Source organism: Idiotropiscis lumnitzeri, chromosome 1, assembly GCF_059441095.1.
Source record: "Idiotropiscis lumnitzeri isolate Australia: NSW breed Sydney's pygmy pipehorse chromosome 1, RoL_Ilum_1.0, whole genome shotgun sequence".
NCBI lineage: Eukaryota > Metazoa > Chordata > Actinopteri > Syngnathiformes > Syngnathidae > Idiotropiscis > Idiotropiscis lumnitzeri.
Genome location: NC_142391.1, coordinates 18,101,533 through 18,119,726, shown reverse-complemented (window position 1 = coordinate 18,119,726; position 18,194 = coordinate 18,101,533). Strand labels below are relative to the sequence as shown.

The window sequence follows — 18,194 nt, the reverse complement described above, 5'->3', positions numbered from 1 at the left end:
TTTGATTTATTTGTTTCATTGTTTGCTTGTATGGTGTTCAGAGATATTTTTGGTTTTGAAACCGTGACTCTAAGTGAGGTGACCAGTGACATCCCTCCCCTTACGATGTCGATTAGATGTGTTGCCATAACATCTCTCATTGGTCTGAAGTGCTGTTACTGGCACAGATCCCTTATTCGCATTGGTGCTAGCGTGCGCGAGCAAGCATGCGCCTCGTAGTGCGGCGCGCCCAGTGAAAGTATTGAATACCGAAATAGCACCTTCAACTGGTGCTACGCCCTTAGATACAGTCCGTCTTTTGGCCGTAAAAATACAGTAATCCTCTTGCGTTTTAAACAGACTGGTCACACTGTGGGGGAAAAAAAGAGATCACTGTTGTACTTTTTTATGTTCTTTTGAGATCAATGTTATGGCGGCCATGACACGCTGTTCTTCACAATTACAGCCTCCGTGTTGGAGGCGCTGGTGAGTGATGTCTGCTATCCTGTGGCTAACACTGGTATGACATCTTTCCATGGCTCAGCACTTGTAAACATTTATTTTCAGAAATTAATCGAGGGCCACCAGATGCTTCTCGCAGTTCTACAGGGTGTCCACAAATGCGGCTTTCAGACTTCCAAGAGTGCAGGCCCATTCAAAATTTCCGCGGGAATTTTCCAGAGATTATTGTTATCACAGTTATCTTGATTTCATGTGCAATTTGTAATTATAAAATAAACTAATGAAATCATATTTCTTCATGTTCTCATGTTTTAGGCCACAAGTCTCAGAGGGAAGAGTTGGACTCAATTCTCTTTATTTTTGAGGTAAAGTACTTCATATTGTTTTCTATATTAGGGTTAGAATGTCTGGGTACCTCAAGATTTTTTATGATTGCGATCCAAAGGGCTACGATTTGCTTTGCTTGCAGATTCGTAAGGCTCTAACTCAGCTCCTAAATTCTGATTCGCAATATGTGTTGACGCCAACGAACAGACTCGAACGGGTGAAAGGCTCTCTTTACTCACGAGTTCATGCAGGCGCCAATGGCCGCGTTACACCACGTGACACACAACCGCACGTCTCCAACACGTCTACAACACTTGCCACGCACTCGGCCAAAATTGTTGCTGCGCATAGAATGCGTGGTCAGGCCCCGAGCTAAGAAAGCTTCTTTTTACGTATAATTCGAGTCATGTCCAATATTTTCGTAGAACAATTACTTCTATTTCCGCACTATTTTTAACATACGGGGTAGCGGGTGGATCTATGATGTAATTCTTCTTGCGCTGTGTAACCATCATTGTATAATGCATTGATGTGATTTGAAAACTCATAATCTCCCTCCACCGCAGAAGCGAAAGCTGTTGGATATCTAGGCACAAGCTGCACCTCTACATTCACTCACAAATCATTGGCGTTAGTGACGTCCGAAAATCATTTAATTTTACCCCCCCCCTCAAAAAGTATGTATGTTATTTCTTAAAATGTAGCATCGTCAATAATTAAGAGAACGAACGTTGAATGTCGGTGTACTCATGTCATCCGCATAGCCGTCCCCGCATGTCGCAAGGCGGAAGTTCCACCTACATTCACCCAATCACAAATTTCAGAAGTGGCCACGTTGAATGAATGTGGAAGATGGTCCCATGTTGACTGACAACGTTGAACTTCTCCAAAAGACGTAAATAAAGCACTAAACAATCCTTAAGAACCTGCTAAAGGGAGTGTTTTTGGAAGCACTTGTCATACAGGAACATGCGCGCTTCCTCTCGCGTTTTGTCACCGGGTTACGTATTTGTTGTTGTTGTGATTTTTATTTGACAGACAAATGAGAAAGCACTCGCAGGTGATTGCGTGACATGAGCGAGGCAATCAAAAAATGATTTTAAAAAAAATGATCAAAAGAAATTTATAGCACATTAATCTTTTAAATTATAATTTGACATCCCACTTACTGTATTTTCGCAGTCATAAGGCGCACTTAAAAGTCCCAAATCTTCCCCTAAACTAACACAGCGCCTTGTAAGGCGACTGCGCTCATTATATGGACAAAGTATCACTCGCGACCGTCAACCCTTTTACTCATTGGGCTGCTCGGAGTGCATGTTAGCACACCCTGCTGGACAAAGTGTGAGTCATCTATGCTTCAAAGTGACCATGACTATACATTATGTAACTCTGGTGTTTGGGTGATGGTGTAGGAGAAAGCTGGACAAAAGGGCAGCTGTCCACAATGTTGTAGTCTGTCTTATTATTTATGTTATTGCAAGCAAGAAACGTCCCAGGTTTAGACAACAGACAAAAAGTCCAAAGCATAATAGCACATCTCTCTAAAAAGCCATGCAAATCTCTCTAAACAGCCATGTGATTTGGCTGAGTCTGAGTGGCTCCCAGAAGGCATTGCTATATCATTTTGTGTTATTTTTATTTCTTTTTGGTATATTGATGGCATGAGAGATACATGTTTTGTGTTAATCTTATTTCTTTGTTTCATTGTTTGCTTGTATGCTGAGTTTTTTTTTGAAACCGTGACTCTAAGGAGTGTGGTGACCAGTGAAGTCCCTCCCCTGACGTAGTCTTGTAGACGATTGCCACGATACCTATTATGGGTTAGAGTCATTGTTAATGATAGCGATTGTCAATGGTATCATGGCAACTGTCTTTGAAATGTGGCGATTGCTTATGGTATTGAGGCAAAGTGAATTGCCATGGGCTGAGTCAGCGCGAGCAGCTGAGCTATTGCTATGCTAAAAGCAGCTGAGCTAGCGGCGGCGCGCCCAGTGTGTGCTTCAAAGACAGAAATAACACCCTCAACAGGTGTTGCAGCGCGTCCTATGACTGCGAAAATACGGTAATTATTTTTTTAAAAGAAAAGGACAAATTTCCCTAAATTGGAATGCCAAAATCAACTAATGAATTAGAAAAGCAGCAGACATAAGAAACAATTAAATCAGATTTTTATGTATTTTATGACCAATTTAGCAGATAATTCCAAAGGGTTCACATACTTTTTCTTAAAAATGGAAACTCAAAGCAGTTGGGAATCAATGATGGATTAAATGAGTTTCTGTAATTTCGCAGGTGCTCCTATTTTGTACGGCCAAACCAATGACATTCAGCCACACCTGAAACAGGCCCATAGTGCTTTGGAGTAGGGCTGCACAATGTGCGGTTTGAACATTGCGATTGCGATGTGCGCATGCGCGATTGTCACATTGTAGGACGTGCAATGAAATAGCAAGCTAATGTATGCTCTACAAAGCCTGTCTCGATCACCACTTCCCTCTTGCCAGTCACTGGCCACTCCCCCACCCCCTCCACTCTGTGCGCTCTGAAAACGCTAATAGGCGACATAAAAGTAGATTTTAGTCCCCAAAAGAAAGTCAACATTCGAAATATGGAATTATTTCGTCCATAAAAAGGAATATACAACACACAAAAAAACCCTCTGCCGACAGTGCCTCGCCGTTATTGCTGCAACATGAGGTAATACAACAAACCTGTCCGACCATTTGAATGCTATTACGAGACCCTTTATAACCAGTTCAGACTCATTAGTGGGATCCGATGTAAAACCATCTACTCAAAAAACAATGACAGACGCCTTTATTATAACACCTTATGTTAAGAAGTCCAAACAGCAGCGACAAATCACAAATGCAAGAACATTTCACGGGGCGAAAGCGAAAATAACTCAACGCCGTCACGAAAGAAAGGTTTAAAAAAAAAAGATCCGCACGCTAGACAAAAGGTATAAAATGTCGTGGCGCACGTATTTCTATCAAGTGGCCATGCCATAGCTGTATAATAAACAAAGCAAAGTCTTCCCAAACAGAGCTATTTGAGTCATCTGGTGAAAATTTTTCTAGTTTTGATATCGCAATGTACATCGCAGCCTCCCCAAAAATCGCAATGTCATTTTTCTCCAATATCGTGCAGCCCTACTTTGGAGTGGCAATGATAAGCTAGCAGAGTGTGAGTGACCTGATCCATTTGCCTCTCATCGTCTCAGACCAAGGGGAAGCAAAGATCAAGTCCAGTAAAACACTACTTTAAAAGTTTATCCCTGATTGGTCGAAGTTCACCCATATTATATTTTTCATCATTAAATTCCCCTAATCCATTTCGATGAATATTCATAACAGATGATAGTATATGTCATTTTTAGATGCATTTTCCTCCAGTTAATTGATTAGGTGTATGATTTTGATGGTTGTTTAAAAGTTGAAGTTCTTTGAAGGTTAACAAAATAATTCTTATGATCAAATTTCTACTTTAACGTCAAATTGTTCTCAGTATACAGTAAAAGTTAGGGCAAATATTGTTCAAACTCGCAGGGAAATGTTTATATATTTTTTTTTGTTTTCTCTGCTTTTGTTTTAGAAAATCCTCCAGCTCCTCCCAGAGAGAATCCAAAGCCGATGGCAGTTTCACAGCATCGGTAACTAATGTAGCTGTCTTGACAAAATGTGTTAAATCTGGCGCTATACGTTCAGTGTGATGTCTTGCAATATATTTTTTTTTCAGGACTGATCTTGAAGAAGCTGTTGCACACCGGTAACTCTTTAAAGGTATTTTAGTTCTTTGTTGATCCAAATCATGACTACTTTTCTTAATTTCCTTCTGATAGCAGCGTACCCATTTTTTTTTTTTAATTTATCACGCTTGCTGCCATGCACTCCAGATTCGTCGAGAAGGTGTGCGCTTGTTCCTGTTGTGGATGCAGGCATTACAGAGTAATGCTCAACGCGAGCAACTCTGCATGTTTGCCTGTCTAATTCCTGGCTTCCCGGCTCCGCTTTGCCATGGGACTCCACGCACTTTGGACACTTTGATCAACCCACCACTGAGCTTAACTGAGAGTAAGTAGAAGGGAATTGTTGGAGTGGCCCGAAACCTGCTCCATATGAAAAGAGCTATCTTCAATTCTTTGCTTTGGTGCTAGATAAATACAATTTTTGATATTACAGTTATGGCACTCTCTCACTGGAGAGGCAGAAAAAAGACGTTATAGTATATGGCTTCTTTCTTGAATGACTGTAGGGCTGCATTGAAAAATTATTTTGATCATTGAATAATCTGTCGATTATTTTGGCATAGACAAAATCATGTAATTTCCATCTCATTGTTAAAGAAACAGAACATTATTTCAAAGACAGAAGTGCAGAAAAAAATTGCAAATGTTTTATTTTGATTGGACACAAAGAAAATCACTCTGCTTTCATGGATCTGAGAATATATACTGTTCAGATGGTGATGCTTTGAGTATTTGGACAATTTCAAATTAAGGTCCCTAAACGATTAATCGATCATTCAAAAAATTATCGACTGATTTGATTAGTTGTTGATAAATCGATCAATCATTGCACCTCTTCATGATTGTTTTACTTATGAGATAATATTTAAATTCCACCGTTCAGCTCAAGTAACGCCAGAGGAGATCACACCACTGGTACATCCCCAATCAGGTGACAAGAACCAGGAGGACCTTACCGCTTACTTTTTGGAAGCACTGCTGAAATACATGGTAAACCAGGTATTATCATTATTTCTTACTAACACAACTAACACAACATGACACAATATGACGTGTCTTTATTTTCATTTTAGTTTGGGAATATTCATTTTAGTTAGTTTTTATTTCATTTTCAATTATTTATTTGAGTATTTTGTTTTTTCTTTTTATAAATGTTATGTATTGTGTGCAAGATGGAAAAAAACCACCATGGTAAAATATTGTGTAGGAAAAATTTAACAAAAACATTTTTGAAGCATTTTAAAAGCAGCCAACCATCCACAAATCAATCACAGGTAGTGATTAACAGTCCACAGACTTTGAATTGCAATGTAGTGCAAGTGTAGTGCATTATACCGCTTCTTAAATTAGATGCTTCACAACCCCAATTGAATAAAGCTAAGATGCTTTTTTTGCCAAGTTGCCAACTTCTAAAGTGTATTTGTGACTTAAATTCCTGTTGTAATTTATTAACCCCAGTTATAGAGTGTGCTATCTTTTTTTTTATATACTCGATATATATTTTTTCATATCTGACCCAAAAAAGGGAAAGCACTTCTTACCTAGCGTTGCATTTTGCTTGATGATGTTGCTTCTGTGCGACAAGCATTAAAAGGATCACAATTGCCAAAAACTGTTCAAATGATCTTCCGGCTAATGCCGCAACAGATCCATTTAAAATCGTCCCCAAAAGTTCATGTTTTCTACTATAATTGAAGCATAATGTTTTTCATTTGAATTCATTTATGAAAAGTTTTTTTCAGTTTTTGTTTTAGTTTCTTTAGTTTCAGTTAACTAAAATAATCTTAGTGACAAAGCCAATGAAGCCTAATGTATAACATTACCAACCTTCTATGCCATCCCCATTCCTAACTGACGCTCTGCATTTCCCATGTGCCATGGTCTTATTGTGACACAAGTTCCCCTGAAAACAAAAGAGCTGTTCTCCACTTGACCCTATTTTTGTTGGTATACAGAACAAGCTTGTTTTGTGTTTGTGTCTTCCAACCAGGCTAAGTCTCTCGAGTGGCGTTGCAAAGAGAATCATGAACGTGGGTTTAGCTTCCTCTTTGGTCACTTCAGGAAATTTTACCTTCCTCACATCTTTCCCAACTTTGCGTTGGAAACTAGTCTCTACAACCCCATACTAGGTCTGTAAAATTAAGTAATGTATTTTATTGGCATCCAATAAGCCCATTTCATAAACTCATCTTGTTTCTTTCAGAGGTTCCGCCAATGCGTCCAAAGCCCTACTACAGTGTGGTGCGCAGGGAACAGGATGGTGGTGAAATTCTCTATTGCACCAAAGAAAGTTTCCTTCAGGCTCGAGTCATCTTCATCCGCTGGCTGGTTTCTTTTTGGCTGGAGCCACGACCCAACACAAACGCACAGATTCCGGGGACAGAAGGTGAAAACATCCCCAAGAACATTCAGGTAAGACACATCATGTGACTGCGACAGGAAAGTTCAAACAAGGCATAACTACCGTATCTCTGGCTTGACTAACATGGACATCCGAGGCTTCTACTATTTTTGGTGTTGCTCCGCTGCCACTCTTGTGTGTGTGTTTGGAATGGCGCTTGTTTGTTTTATTTATCGTGCTTGTGTTTTGTTTTATTTTTGAATGAAAGCAAGTCACTGTCCTTGTACTTTATTGCAATACTTTATGTTAATGATGGAATAAAAAGAAACCCACAATTACGTCACAATTATGTTGTGGATCTCAAATGCCCACCGAAGGCCATTGTGTTTGGTGCTCATTTATTTTCCCAACTCACTGATCTCATGGCTAAACTTTAAGCAGGGGTGGTCCAAGTCCAGTCCTCAAGAGCCCCAATTTAGCCTGTTTTAGATGTTTTTCCTCCTCCAACACACTTGATTCAAATAATCAGGATAGTTATCAGGCTTCCGCAAAGCTTGCTGATGAGCTGATCACTTGAATCAGGAGTTCTGGAGGAGAAAAAAAAAAACCAAAATGGCTGGATAGGCATTCACAAGGACTGGACATAAAGACTTACAGTAATGGTCCCCACTGGCCTGCGCCCCGATACCAGTCTACGTGACACATTGGACTGAGTCAAACAGATGCCTGAAAAAACATGTGCTTTCAGTTTATTTATGACTGGAGGCTGAAAAAAATGTTATTTTGAAAAGTGAGCGTCTTCTTACATCCATCTATGAGGGCCTCTTGTCTCATGTCAATATGCTTATTTTCCCGGTCACATTACATTCATATTAAACCTACAAGCTAGCAAAATGAGCAAAAAAAGCCAAACCGCGTACGAAGCCCGCTCTGCACAATATGCGATGAGCGGCTCTTGATCAAGCGTTATGGTTAGTTAAATATGTTCATACACTTGCTTTGTGATGCCTTATTTTGGCATATTTCGGGCGGATGCTGCTAATTTAATTACATAAAAATGTGGCTTCACGTTTATTGTAATATGTACAAAATCCCCCAGTTTTTGTGTTGCTTGTTCATGCACAGTATAGTTGTTGTGTGGCGTCTGTTGTGTTACCAAATTGACCCTATTAGAGTATGTAAAAATACACAGTGGAATAAGCGTTTGTTGTAGCATTAAATTTGTCAGCCAACATTTTTTTCGTGCCACGGACCGGCTTAACCTAGGCATATTTTGATGACCATCATATTCCCTGCGCAACAAGACTCACAATGCCGGCCATCCCGCGAGTATCGCCATTTGCAGCAGAGTTTCTGCTGCGCACACATGCAGCTATGCTCAAATTAACTGAGAGAGGAACAAATGAGTTCATCAAGTTCATCATTCACTGAAACAATTTGTTGGTTTAAACAATTGGTTCGCCAAAACTCGAGCTCCATCAAAAACCTCTGATGTGCACCCATACCCTCCCAAAAAAATGCAAAATGAAATTGATTAGAGCATAATTTGCTATTCCATTGTCCATGCGCACCTGCGCATCACCTGTGTGCTCCACCTCAGTTTCCAACTGTCCTTGCATGGTTTTGACGTTTGTGGAGTTATTTTCTTGTATATAGTGTTATCTCTGCTTGTGATTAGTTTTATGTATTCTGTGAATATGAACAGTCATAGCGAATATGTCCCTTGAAAAGTATGTGTTGCTAGGTAGTCAATAAAATTAGAGATAAGACTTATGACCGTAAACAAACACTAAATAGAAAGTTTCAAGGTGGTCAAAAGAAAAGTATTTTGTTTCCATCTACAGCGAGCAGCGGCCGGGCTTGCCGCTCGCTCTGCCTGTAGCTCAGACGACGGCAGTGTCACTGGCTTGCGGCCTGACAACCATCTTGAAGGGAGTGGGAGCTTATCCGGTCCAGGTGGAGGCAGCACGGGCCTCGGTGGGGGCACCGGCCCTCTAGGGGAATCCGAACAATGCCACTCCAACACATCCACATTAACGGAGCGGGAGCCCAGCTCCTCCTCGCTGTGCTCTATGGATGAAGAGCAGCTGACAGATATGGAGGTGGTGAGGAGAGTCCTGACCAGCTCCAGAACCAGCATAAACTTCATCACTGAAATCTTCAGACAGGTGAAGGAGCAATTTTATCACCAGTTGAGAATGTTGGACAGTGCAGAGAACATGTATTCCTGCGTGTGAATGGTTGACACCTCGTTCACTACCACTGCAGGCGTTTCTTCTTCCAATGTGTGAAGCTGCAGCTATGCGGAAAGTGGTTCGTGTTTACCAGGAGTGGATCTCCATGGAGGACAAGCCAGTATTTATGAAGGAGCCAGAGGAGGGCCCTTATCCCATCGCAACAGCCAGTAGTATGGACACTGGCTCGGAGAAGGATGATGAGGTGACAAATCAGATATAAAAAGAGTCATGTATTCATCAAGAGTTGGGGTACGGGGGTAAATCTTTAAAAATTAACGGGTTATTTTCTTGTTTAACTGGCACAGTAGATGTGTTCAAAAGCATTCTTAATAAACGCTTGTTGTTTTGCTGCTCCAGTATAATGTTTGAACTTGCCTGCATATGTTTTCTTTCCTAAGGGAATAAATAAAATGATTGATAGTGAATTGTTGGAATATAGCGTCCATGCAGGAGTTCAGACTACATTACAGGTATGGATCTCACACAAAAATACACATGCTGCTCTCAAGTCCTCGATTTGTCTCGTCTTAAATCTGTGCTTGCCGGCTCTACATACTGTAACTTAACATGTCTTCTCTCAAGGTATTTATTACCCATTCCTCCAACGTTTTTTTAATGGAGCCAGCCAACGATATCAAGTTCCTTTTAGAGGAGCACGTCGACATGTGCAAGCGAGTCTTAAACATCTACCGCAGCCTTGTCATGCATGAGACCATGGACCAGAAAACTTGGTAAGACAAAAGATGGATACATTAGGCAAATAAGTAAAAAAATGTTGACTCCGTGTAGTCATAATCCTTTTGAGTTTAGTAATGTTTAATATTTATTCATTCATTCATTCACTTTGTGTGAAGATGCATGTTCAAAATTGAAAGTGCATCCATCTCACCTACTTGCTTTTCTATTGAAAAATATTTTGATGTGTTAATGTACGGATGGATTAACTTGTATTTATAGGGAGCAGATCTTGCTTGTTCTTTTGAGAGTGACAGAGTCAGTGATGAAGAGACCTCCTTCAATTATGCCCCAGGGCAAGAAGAACAACACACTGTCAGGAAGGCTGGCTGGTCCCATCTTTCAGGTACTGATACTCAGCACAATCTGGAGACCAGCGGCAGGGATCGGATGGGGCTGTCGTATAAAAATGACACCAATACAAAGTGCTTTCAACTTAGATTCTTTCTAAGATGAGCTTGATTATATTTTGTCGCTCTCCCTGTACAGACATTGATTGTAGCCTGGATTAAGGGGAATTTAAACATCTACATCAGCAGAGAACTATGGGATGACCTCCTCTCAGTCTTGTCTTCTCTTACCTGCTGGGAAGAGCTGGTAACTGAATGGTCCCTCACGATGGAGACTCTTACAAAGGTAAAAGAAACTCACTTTTCTTGTACATATCATTCAACGCGAGCCGTCATTTTCACACTGGCTCTCCACGTCAAACCTCTGTACTGTTGTGGTTCAGGTGTTGGCCAGGAACTTGTACAGTGTGGATTTGAACGAACTACCCCTCGACAAGCTCAGTGAGCAAAAACAGAAGAAACACAAAGGGAAAGGTTAGTCTATCACGAGAGACATTGTTTCCGTTGAAATGACACAGTCAACTAACATTTGAAAAGGGCCAGATTTTATTTTGATGCAACTGCTGTTCAGTTTACACATTTTCATTATATCTTAGGTGCCAACCATTCCACCAGAGCTGGGCTCTTGGCCCTTTTTTTGCCGGTCAGTCCCTCCCTCTCCAGCCGCAATCTCTGTACCGCTCTGGCCTCGACCCACCGTCCTTATTCTTAAAGGTTGTCGGCCCCCGACCCCGTTTCGCCCACAAACCGCTCCCGCCTCCACCTTAAAAAAAATAATTTAATGTACTTACCTCTGAACATCTAGCAATAGCAAAGTTCTTTTTGCAGCATGTAAATTCTTTGATGTCAACTATATTCTCCTAGCAGTCACTGATGATGTAGTGGTACACTCGCCGAGTTGTGTGCGGGCAGCGTGGGTTCGGTTCCCACTCAGTGACGGTGTCTATGTCTGCCCTGTGACTGGCTGGCGACCAGTTCAGGGTGTAGTGCGCCTTTCGCCCGTAGTCAGCTGGGATAGGCTCCAGCGCCCTCCCGCGACCCTGTACAAGATAAGCGGTGTGGATAATGACATGACATATTCTCCTGGCCTCTTACTTGACGATGTTTTGCTATGTACTTAGAATATTCTCACCAAATTTCAGGTATAGGCTCAGAAGGCCAGCGGCAGATAGTGGATCGTTCCTTCTCTAAAGGTTGGAGCAGAGACCAACCAGGTCAGGCAGCTGCCATGAGACAACGCAGTGCCACCACAGCTGGTTCACCAGGCATCGAAAAGGCCCGCAGCATTGTCCGCCAAAAGACAGTCGGTGAGTATCTCGTCCGGTGGATGAATGTCCTCCTCATCCTAAACTCTAGGGGTGGTCAGATACTTTGACTTCTGTTGATTTTTGACAAAACAATATGGCGCCCAATTTCGCTTTCAATTGCTGACTCTTGCAGCAATTTGATGAAAACAGCTGAGCCTTTTAAAGCGAGCTCAATAATCATAAAACATGGACAAATGATACATTCACGGAAATTTAGCTAATCTTCTTTCATCTTTTCATCTTGTTTGCTACCAAACAGCCAAATGGATTGCTCCTTTTCAAATGTTAACTTTTTATTTTTCCTGTCACCACCTTAAAAGTATTTCCTCCACTAAAACAGTGCTTCTCAATTATTTTGCGTTACCCCCCAATTTACGCCGCCACCCCACCACCCACTCTCCGCCACAACTATGAATAATAGCTATTTTGTTGCAAAACAAACCTATTCCGTAGAGTTAATACTCACTGCGCACAATGGGCAATGAAAGCGCCACTGCCAACTACTGGAGTGGAGGTGCAAATACACTTCATTGTAGTACGGTGGAAAAAAGCATGTTCCCCAGGGTCTCACGCACCCCCCCTCCGCATCCCCCCCAGGGGGCCCGCCCCACTATTTTAGAAGCACTGCAATAAAACTATATTGTGTTGGATAGCAGTGTGAGCAGTCGTCAAGATGTACCCGGACTCACCGCATGTCCGTATGGATCCAGTCTCCACGGAGCAGTCCATTGGAGTAGTTTCTATTTAAACATCGTTGATGGCACTTCTCTGATTAACATTGCCTTAAAGTACAGGCGATAAATGTATGAAAAAATTCAATACAAGAATAATGTTTTGTGTCAGTGCAGACCAGTGCTTTAATTTAAATACCAGACAAACTAAGCCAAGCATCTTACGGTTAAATATTTTTCATTTGTTTGTGAGATTTGGGAGGGGGTAAGTACAATGGTGCTTGTGAATGCATTGGATTCTCAATGTTGATCTCCAGAGCTCTTTATGGTGGCCCCGGCTGCTGCCTGCAGGCTAACAGCTGAATCCAATGGGCATCGTAGCAGGGGAGATGTGCCAGAGCACGGGCACGCATCCCCAGGCATCAGCGGGACACGTCACCCCGCCCAGCCAACCAACTTCCTGTGCATGGCTCTAGCACATCTTGCCACATACACACCTTCCTAGCGTATGATAAGTTTTGGCATTAGGAAAATATGTACTGACACCTCCACAAGTATTGTGTTGACATTAAAAAAGATTCCATTCCAACAAAATGACTTTTTTTGGACCTGATTCACATAGCATCCACCAATTTGCAGACAACATTGAGTGATGGTGTGGGCTCCAAGTGGCTTGGTGGCTCCCAGCTGCTCTTGCCTCACTTTGATAGTACACTCATGCTACAGATTGCCTAACGTGAAATAATGGTTAAGTGTACAAGCTACATGCGCTTCACATTTTGTTGCAAAATACATGGTATTTTTAACATGGAATGCAATGTGTTCAAAGCTGTGTAAAAAGCTGCATGGAAAATGTTCATATTATTACAGTAATCCATCGTTTTTGGTTGTTTTTTTTGCAGGTAATGTTGTTAATTTAAGTGTCATGGATGTAAGACTAATTAAAGTCGGTTGTTGATGCAACACTTGGGACAATATTGGAGCATTTGGTTGTTGTAAATGTGGCTAGAGCTTTCACAAATCTCATATTCATTTACAAAAAGATAGTTATTGTATCATTTTGTGTTGAGGTAAAGCAGTCGTGCTGATATTTCAATAGAGATTTGTTAACCTTCTTGCAGGTGTAGACACTATTCCGATTTGGTGTGCTCTTCTTTAAGATAACTTTGGACTGAGCTTTTCAGAGGAGATATACCGACTGCCACCTGCCTCTCACTATTTTTCTTCCAAAGTGAACTCAAGATCACTCCTCACCCAGCTTCCCCTTCTCTTCACCTCACTTTCCACCCTTTTTTCATTCCCATGTATTTTCTCCAAACACTCATTTCTCTTCCTACTTTCCTTGCCCTCTTTCCCTTCTTTCCTATTTCTTCTACCTGTTCTCCCTACCTCTTCAGCACTGCGAAGCTGTTCTACAGGGGACTCTCTGCTGTCCTCAGCCTTTATCCGCAGTGCCAAGAGTGCTCCTGCTCTGGCTCCGCCTCTTCCTGTCCTCCACCACCACCACCACCCTTTACTACCCCCCCTTGCCGACCAGCTGGCAGGTACACTCTCTTTGCACTTCCTGACTGCCTGCCTTCTGCCTGCTGTGTGCCTGGAGTCTCCACACATCTGTCAAACAAATGTATACTTGTGTATATCCGTCCCTCCCTTTTGCATCGGTGACGCAATAGTCTGACTGCTTCTATTCCATCGAGAATGACTGAGCTTTCTTTACTTTAATTTTGGTTGACGGCATTTAGACTTTACGTGGTGGTATGCAGCTTTGATTTACCTGCCTGCTCACAGAGATGCATGTTGCCACATTAATTTTGTCTTTATGTGGTCATTAAACATTTTGGGTCAATTTCCACTGGGGTCTAAATGATCCTGCTTTAAAGTCTTATATGAAATGAGTTTTAATGCACAATTTGACGCTTGGCTTCATCGGGCATGAGTAAAGACTTGACTTTCGGCGTTGTCCTCGCTAGCTGTTTGTACTTTAAGGTGCCAATTTTGTTTGTTTAGTACAGGGGAACCCCAACATTGTCTTGAATGCACAGAGAAAGTTGTGGTGCTCAAGAAAGCACATGCCTTTATACTCAACGAGGCTTACTGAGGAGTAAGCAAAATACCAGGAAGATGAGAGAGTGTGCTGGGTTACCATTCTTGATCACTTTCTGAAGAAGCATTTAAGTTCTAAATTGTTATTAATAAAGATTGAGAAGATTGGACTGGGTGTACTCTTTCTGAACACTTGAAGCCCTTTTTTTGTGGAACGCTTGATATGGCTTGGAGAAATTCTCCAGCAGCTTCCACGTAAGATGAGTTTGAGACCCTTGCGTAGATCTATGAAAATTGGAAAGCATGTATAAAAGACCTAGACCTACAAAAAAAGTCTTTTGGAGCCGTGTGTGTGCGTGTGGGGGAGGTGCGTGTGTGTGTGTGTGTCTTTTTATAATTGGCTCAGTTGGGTGAGTCAGTTCTTAAAAATTGCTAAGTCGCGACCCTTACAAAGTTTGAACAAAACATCCCCGGTTGTATGTTTCGCCTAGATTTATGAAAATTGGGAGAAATATGCAACATCCCAAGACCTAAAAGAAAAAAAAGATTGGTGATATCCAATGATCAAAAGCCCCCAACCAGGCTAGGAAAACTAAAAATCCCATTTCGGGGAAAAAAAAAAAGAAAACCTGAGAAGTGAGCTTAGATAAGGGTCTAAATATGTACCAAAACTCGTTAAACTTTCCACCATACCCAAAAATTCAAATGTTAGAGGTCTATTGTGTCATGGTAAAAAAAAAAACAATTACAGTGTGCCAGTACCATAACCTGACAGGTGTTGTAAAGGCCTTATATAGCTGTTCACGGCTCTAATTGACATTGTGTTGCTGTTTCATGTACTGAATATTAGAAACCAACCATTCTCTTTGCGGCAGGTTTTGTAAATGACATGACTGGCACTGTGTGACAGGATATGTTTTCCTTTCACTTGCTGTCATTTCAGAATTATTTTCCTCTGAAAGCTGTCATAAACCTGAGCTATGATATTCCATAAGTGATTAAAAAACACACGCAAAATGCCAAGGGGAATGACACGGCAAAAACTGCGGACGCCACGCAAACGTTAAACATTGACGTCAAGTTGGAGGCCGCAAAATATCATGATGCGGTGAAACGTACAACCAGGTTTGATTTGTGATAAATTTATAGGGGACCCTACTGAGCAATTTTTATGAAATTTCGCAATAACCCTTTAAAATGTAACTCTTTTGTGTGTGCAGTTATATGAGAATGTGAATATTTTAATAACTTGACCCTTTGATCTATAAATTGACCTTGAAATCATCCTTGAAGCTCATATGATCTTGAAAAAATATTCAGAAAATGTAATCTCTCACATTAAACCTGAAAGTTTCCTCCGAGATTGAAATTGTTTTGTTTAGCCGCAATAGGGAGTAAAATTCAGAGTCGATGCAATTCGATGATGGATTGCAAGATACTGATATAGTGCCAAACCGATCATGTTTGAGTGTTGTATTTTTATATTTGTGTTTCTCACTTGTATTAATTACTCTAATATATCACTATCTGCCCATTTACCAGACCTCGAGGACCCACCAATCACATTGATGTCCCGCCCATCTCGGATGCGCCACTCGTCGCAGAGCGATGAAACCCCTCCGACCTCCTGTTCAGAGGTGTTCCAGGGAGGGGCTTGTGAGCCAGATAACCTGGCCCATTCATCGCTTGCAAGGAGCAGCAGTACCTCTGACATCATGGAGCCTTTTATCGCCGAACGGGTTAAAGGTGAAGACCCACAGGGGGATCCCAGTACCATTGCGAACCCCCGTCACCCCGCTGATACGACCTTACTCGCAACCATTAGCGATGCAGCTCAACCACTCCAATGTCCTTTGCACTCCTCCTGTCCTTCCCCCCTGTCACTCCCCAATGGTGTAGTTTCCTCAACCTCAGAGGAACTAAATGATGTGAGTGAGTGTGACCACATTGGCTGTCAAAACCGAGGTTCTAGTACTTATTGGGTAAGCGACTGGGATTCTGCCTTTACATTTTCTGCCAATAAGGAGATTGATGTCGAGGAGAATGAAGTAGGTGCTGTCCCAAATGAGGATGATTTATTCTCCTCAATTAGGGACTATCTCACTCACAAAGCATCTGAGCGACATGAGGCAGCTAGATTGGCAGCAGGTTTTGCATTTGAAAACGACCCTCGAACTTCTGTACCGGTGAAAACTGATGTGTCTACTGGGGAAACAGAATTTATAGGAGAGGCACAAAAGGTGGTTGACAGGCAGATTTCCAAGGAAGATAGGCAGGTAAGTAATTCAGTTCGACGCAGTTGTGTTGACTCTAGAGAGGAGATTGAGACAGAACAGCGTAGCATCTACGAGTGTCTTGAAATGCAGTGTCAGTGGCCCTCGCTTGGTGCGAAGGGGAGCAATGATGAGAAAGGCAAAGGGGAAGACGGTGGAGGAAACGCAAAAGAAGGAGCAGCTTGGGAACAAAAAGGTGATTATTGGAGGGAAATGAGAGGAGACAAGAATGATGATAAAGACACAGCCACAAATAAAAAGCCCTTCTTGACTAGACCAGACCCTAACGCAGTAGAATCTCCCAGTGAAGCAATTCAAACTCCCCAAACGTCAGACTTGGCCAAGCCCAAGATGACCCGTAACACCAAAAAGCATCACTCCGGTGGTGTCCATGTTAGCTTCAGACCTTCCACTGAGTCAGTCCAGTTCCATAACCCCCTTGAGAATAAAGAGGCCCACTGGAAAGCCAGGCTGCGTCGGCTCAGTCACTTTCACACTCATAGTCACACTGCTGGTGAAAGGCCAGGAGCTGGGACAGGAACTGGGGGGAAGCAGGTACCAGGCAGTGCAGGTAAGTTTGCCTCTGTGGCTGTTATTGGACACAAAGTAGGTGGCCATGAGAGACTACCAGCAGATGTCACTAGGGCTCAGGGTACATCAGGTGTTGGAGACCCGGAAAACAGGGCTGGCACTGGACCAGGGGACAAGGACAAACATCAGAATCCGGGATCACGTGTGGGATCCAATTTGGTGCATGAGACCCACTTTGAGGTCTTAACGAGCAGTTCTGCTGCGACATCAGGCGTGCGAGGCCGATTGGGACGGTCTGCCTTGCGTTCTCGCGCTTCCCGCTCGCGCTCACAGGAGCCCGGCAGCTCAGTCTCCCGTCACCACCAAGGGGCTCTTCTTGGCGGGGTGTATAAGACCGTGGTTCATGCTTTGTCCACCAAGCCCCGTCCCCGAGGTCAGGGGTCATCCCAAGGTTCGTCGCCACAGCGGCAAGGGCGGGCTGCAATGGGTGATGCGTCACTAAGAGACCTCTACTCCCATGTCCTGGGCTACTTTGGACGGAAGTCTACCGCGCCAGGTGAGGAGCTCATTGCAGTGGACAAAGTGCTCACAAAGGGGCAAAACACCAGTGGAAAAGAAAAATACTTACAAAACATAAACAACAACCGTTTTCTCCTTTATGGCTGTTTAACTGGTTTGTTACGATGGAATGCCGTTTTTTTTTTTTTTTTTTGGGCTGAAACTCATCATCTTGCTGCTGGACTGAACGTGTTTCCTCTTGAACGTGAGCCCCTCCTCCAGCCTGCCACCTTCTGAAGACCCCTCCTCCCTCCATAACTTCGCACCTGTCCCCCTATCTGAGAGGCCCTCTTCTCCACTTGCTATCCTCTTAAGGGTTGTGGGATTTGATGTCTTCCTTTCTTTCCCCATCCTCCTCCCTCGCTCGCCATGAAATTGCATGTGACCTCCTTGTGCCTACCTCACCTCCTTCCGGGACGGCCTCAGCTCCATAGAAGGAAACAGTACACTTTCCCCCTTCCCAAACATGCATCTCCATTATAGATATATATTTTTTAAGAGTAAGATTAAAGGCATCTACTTTAATAATACTGAGCAACTTGTAGTTCCCTCCTGACCCACTAGAATGCAGCAAAAATCTTAGCAGTTAAAAGCACACTCATAATTTGTGGCACACCGAAATATACGGA

At 42.5% G+C, this 18,194-nt stretch overlaps 1 protein-coding gene across 7 annotated transcripts in view; it reads left to right on the top strand.

The window, feature by feature from the left end:
- Positions 1-18,194, top strand: part of ralgapa1 (Ral GTPase activating protein catalytic subunit alpha 1) — a 73,010-nt gene that overhangs the window by 6,512 nt on the left and 48,304 nt on the right. For 3 of the 7 annotated variants that reach the window (XM_088298324.1, XM_088298491.1, XM_088298659.1), the window contains exons 3-19: positions 757-806; positions 4,366-4,423; positions 4,510-4,553; positions 4,667-4,844; positions 5,403-5,518; positions 6,510-6,648; positions 6,723-6,931; positions 8,705-9,028; positions 9,129-9,299; positions 9,496-9,567; positions 9,680-9,828; positions 10,055-10,178; positions 10,322-10,468; positions 10,566-10,656; positions 11,325-11,489; positions 13,558-13,704; positions 15,746-17,563. In XM_088298324.1, coding sequence (XP_088154450.1) covers positions 757-806; positions 4,366-4,423; positions 4,510-4,553; positions 4,667-4,844; positions 5,403-5,518; positions 6,510-6,648; positions 6,723-6,931; positions 8,705-9,028; positions 9,129-9,299; positions 9,496-9,567; positions 9,680-9,828; positions 10,055-10,178; positions 10,322-10,468; positions 10,566-10,656; positions 11,325-11,489; positions 13,558-13,704; positions 15,746-17,563 — 4,002 coding nt within the window. The remainder of the gene's footprint in view (positions 1-756; positions 807-4,365; positions 4,424-4,509; positions 4,554-4,666; positions 4,845-5,402; positions 5,519-6,509; positions 6,649-6,722; positions 6,932-8,704; positions 9,029-9,128; positions 9,300-9,495; positions 9,568-9,679; positions 9,829-10,054; positions 10,179-10,321; positions 10,469-10,565; positions 10,657-11,324; positions 11,490-13,557; positions 13,705-15,745; positions 17,564-18,194) is intronic. The other 4 variants (XM_088298407.1, XM_088298747.1, XM_088298577.1 and 1 more) reach the window with 4 other exon arrangements.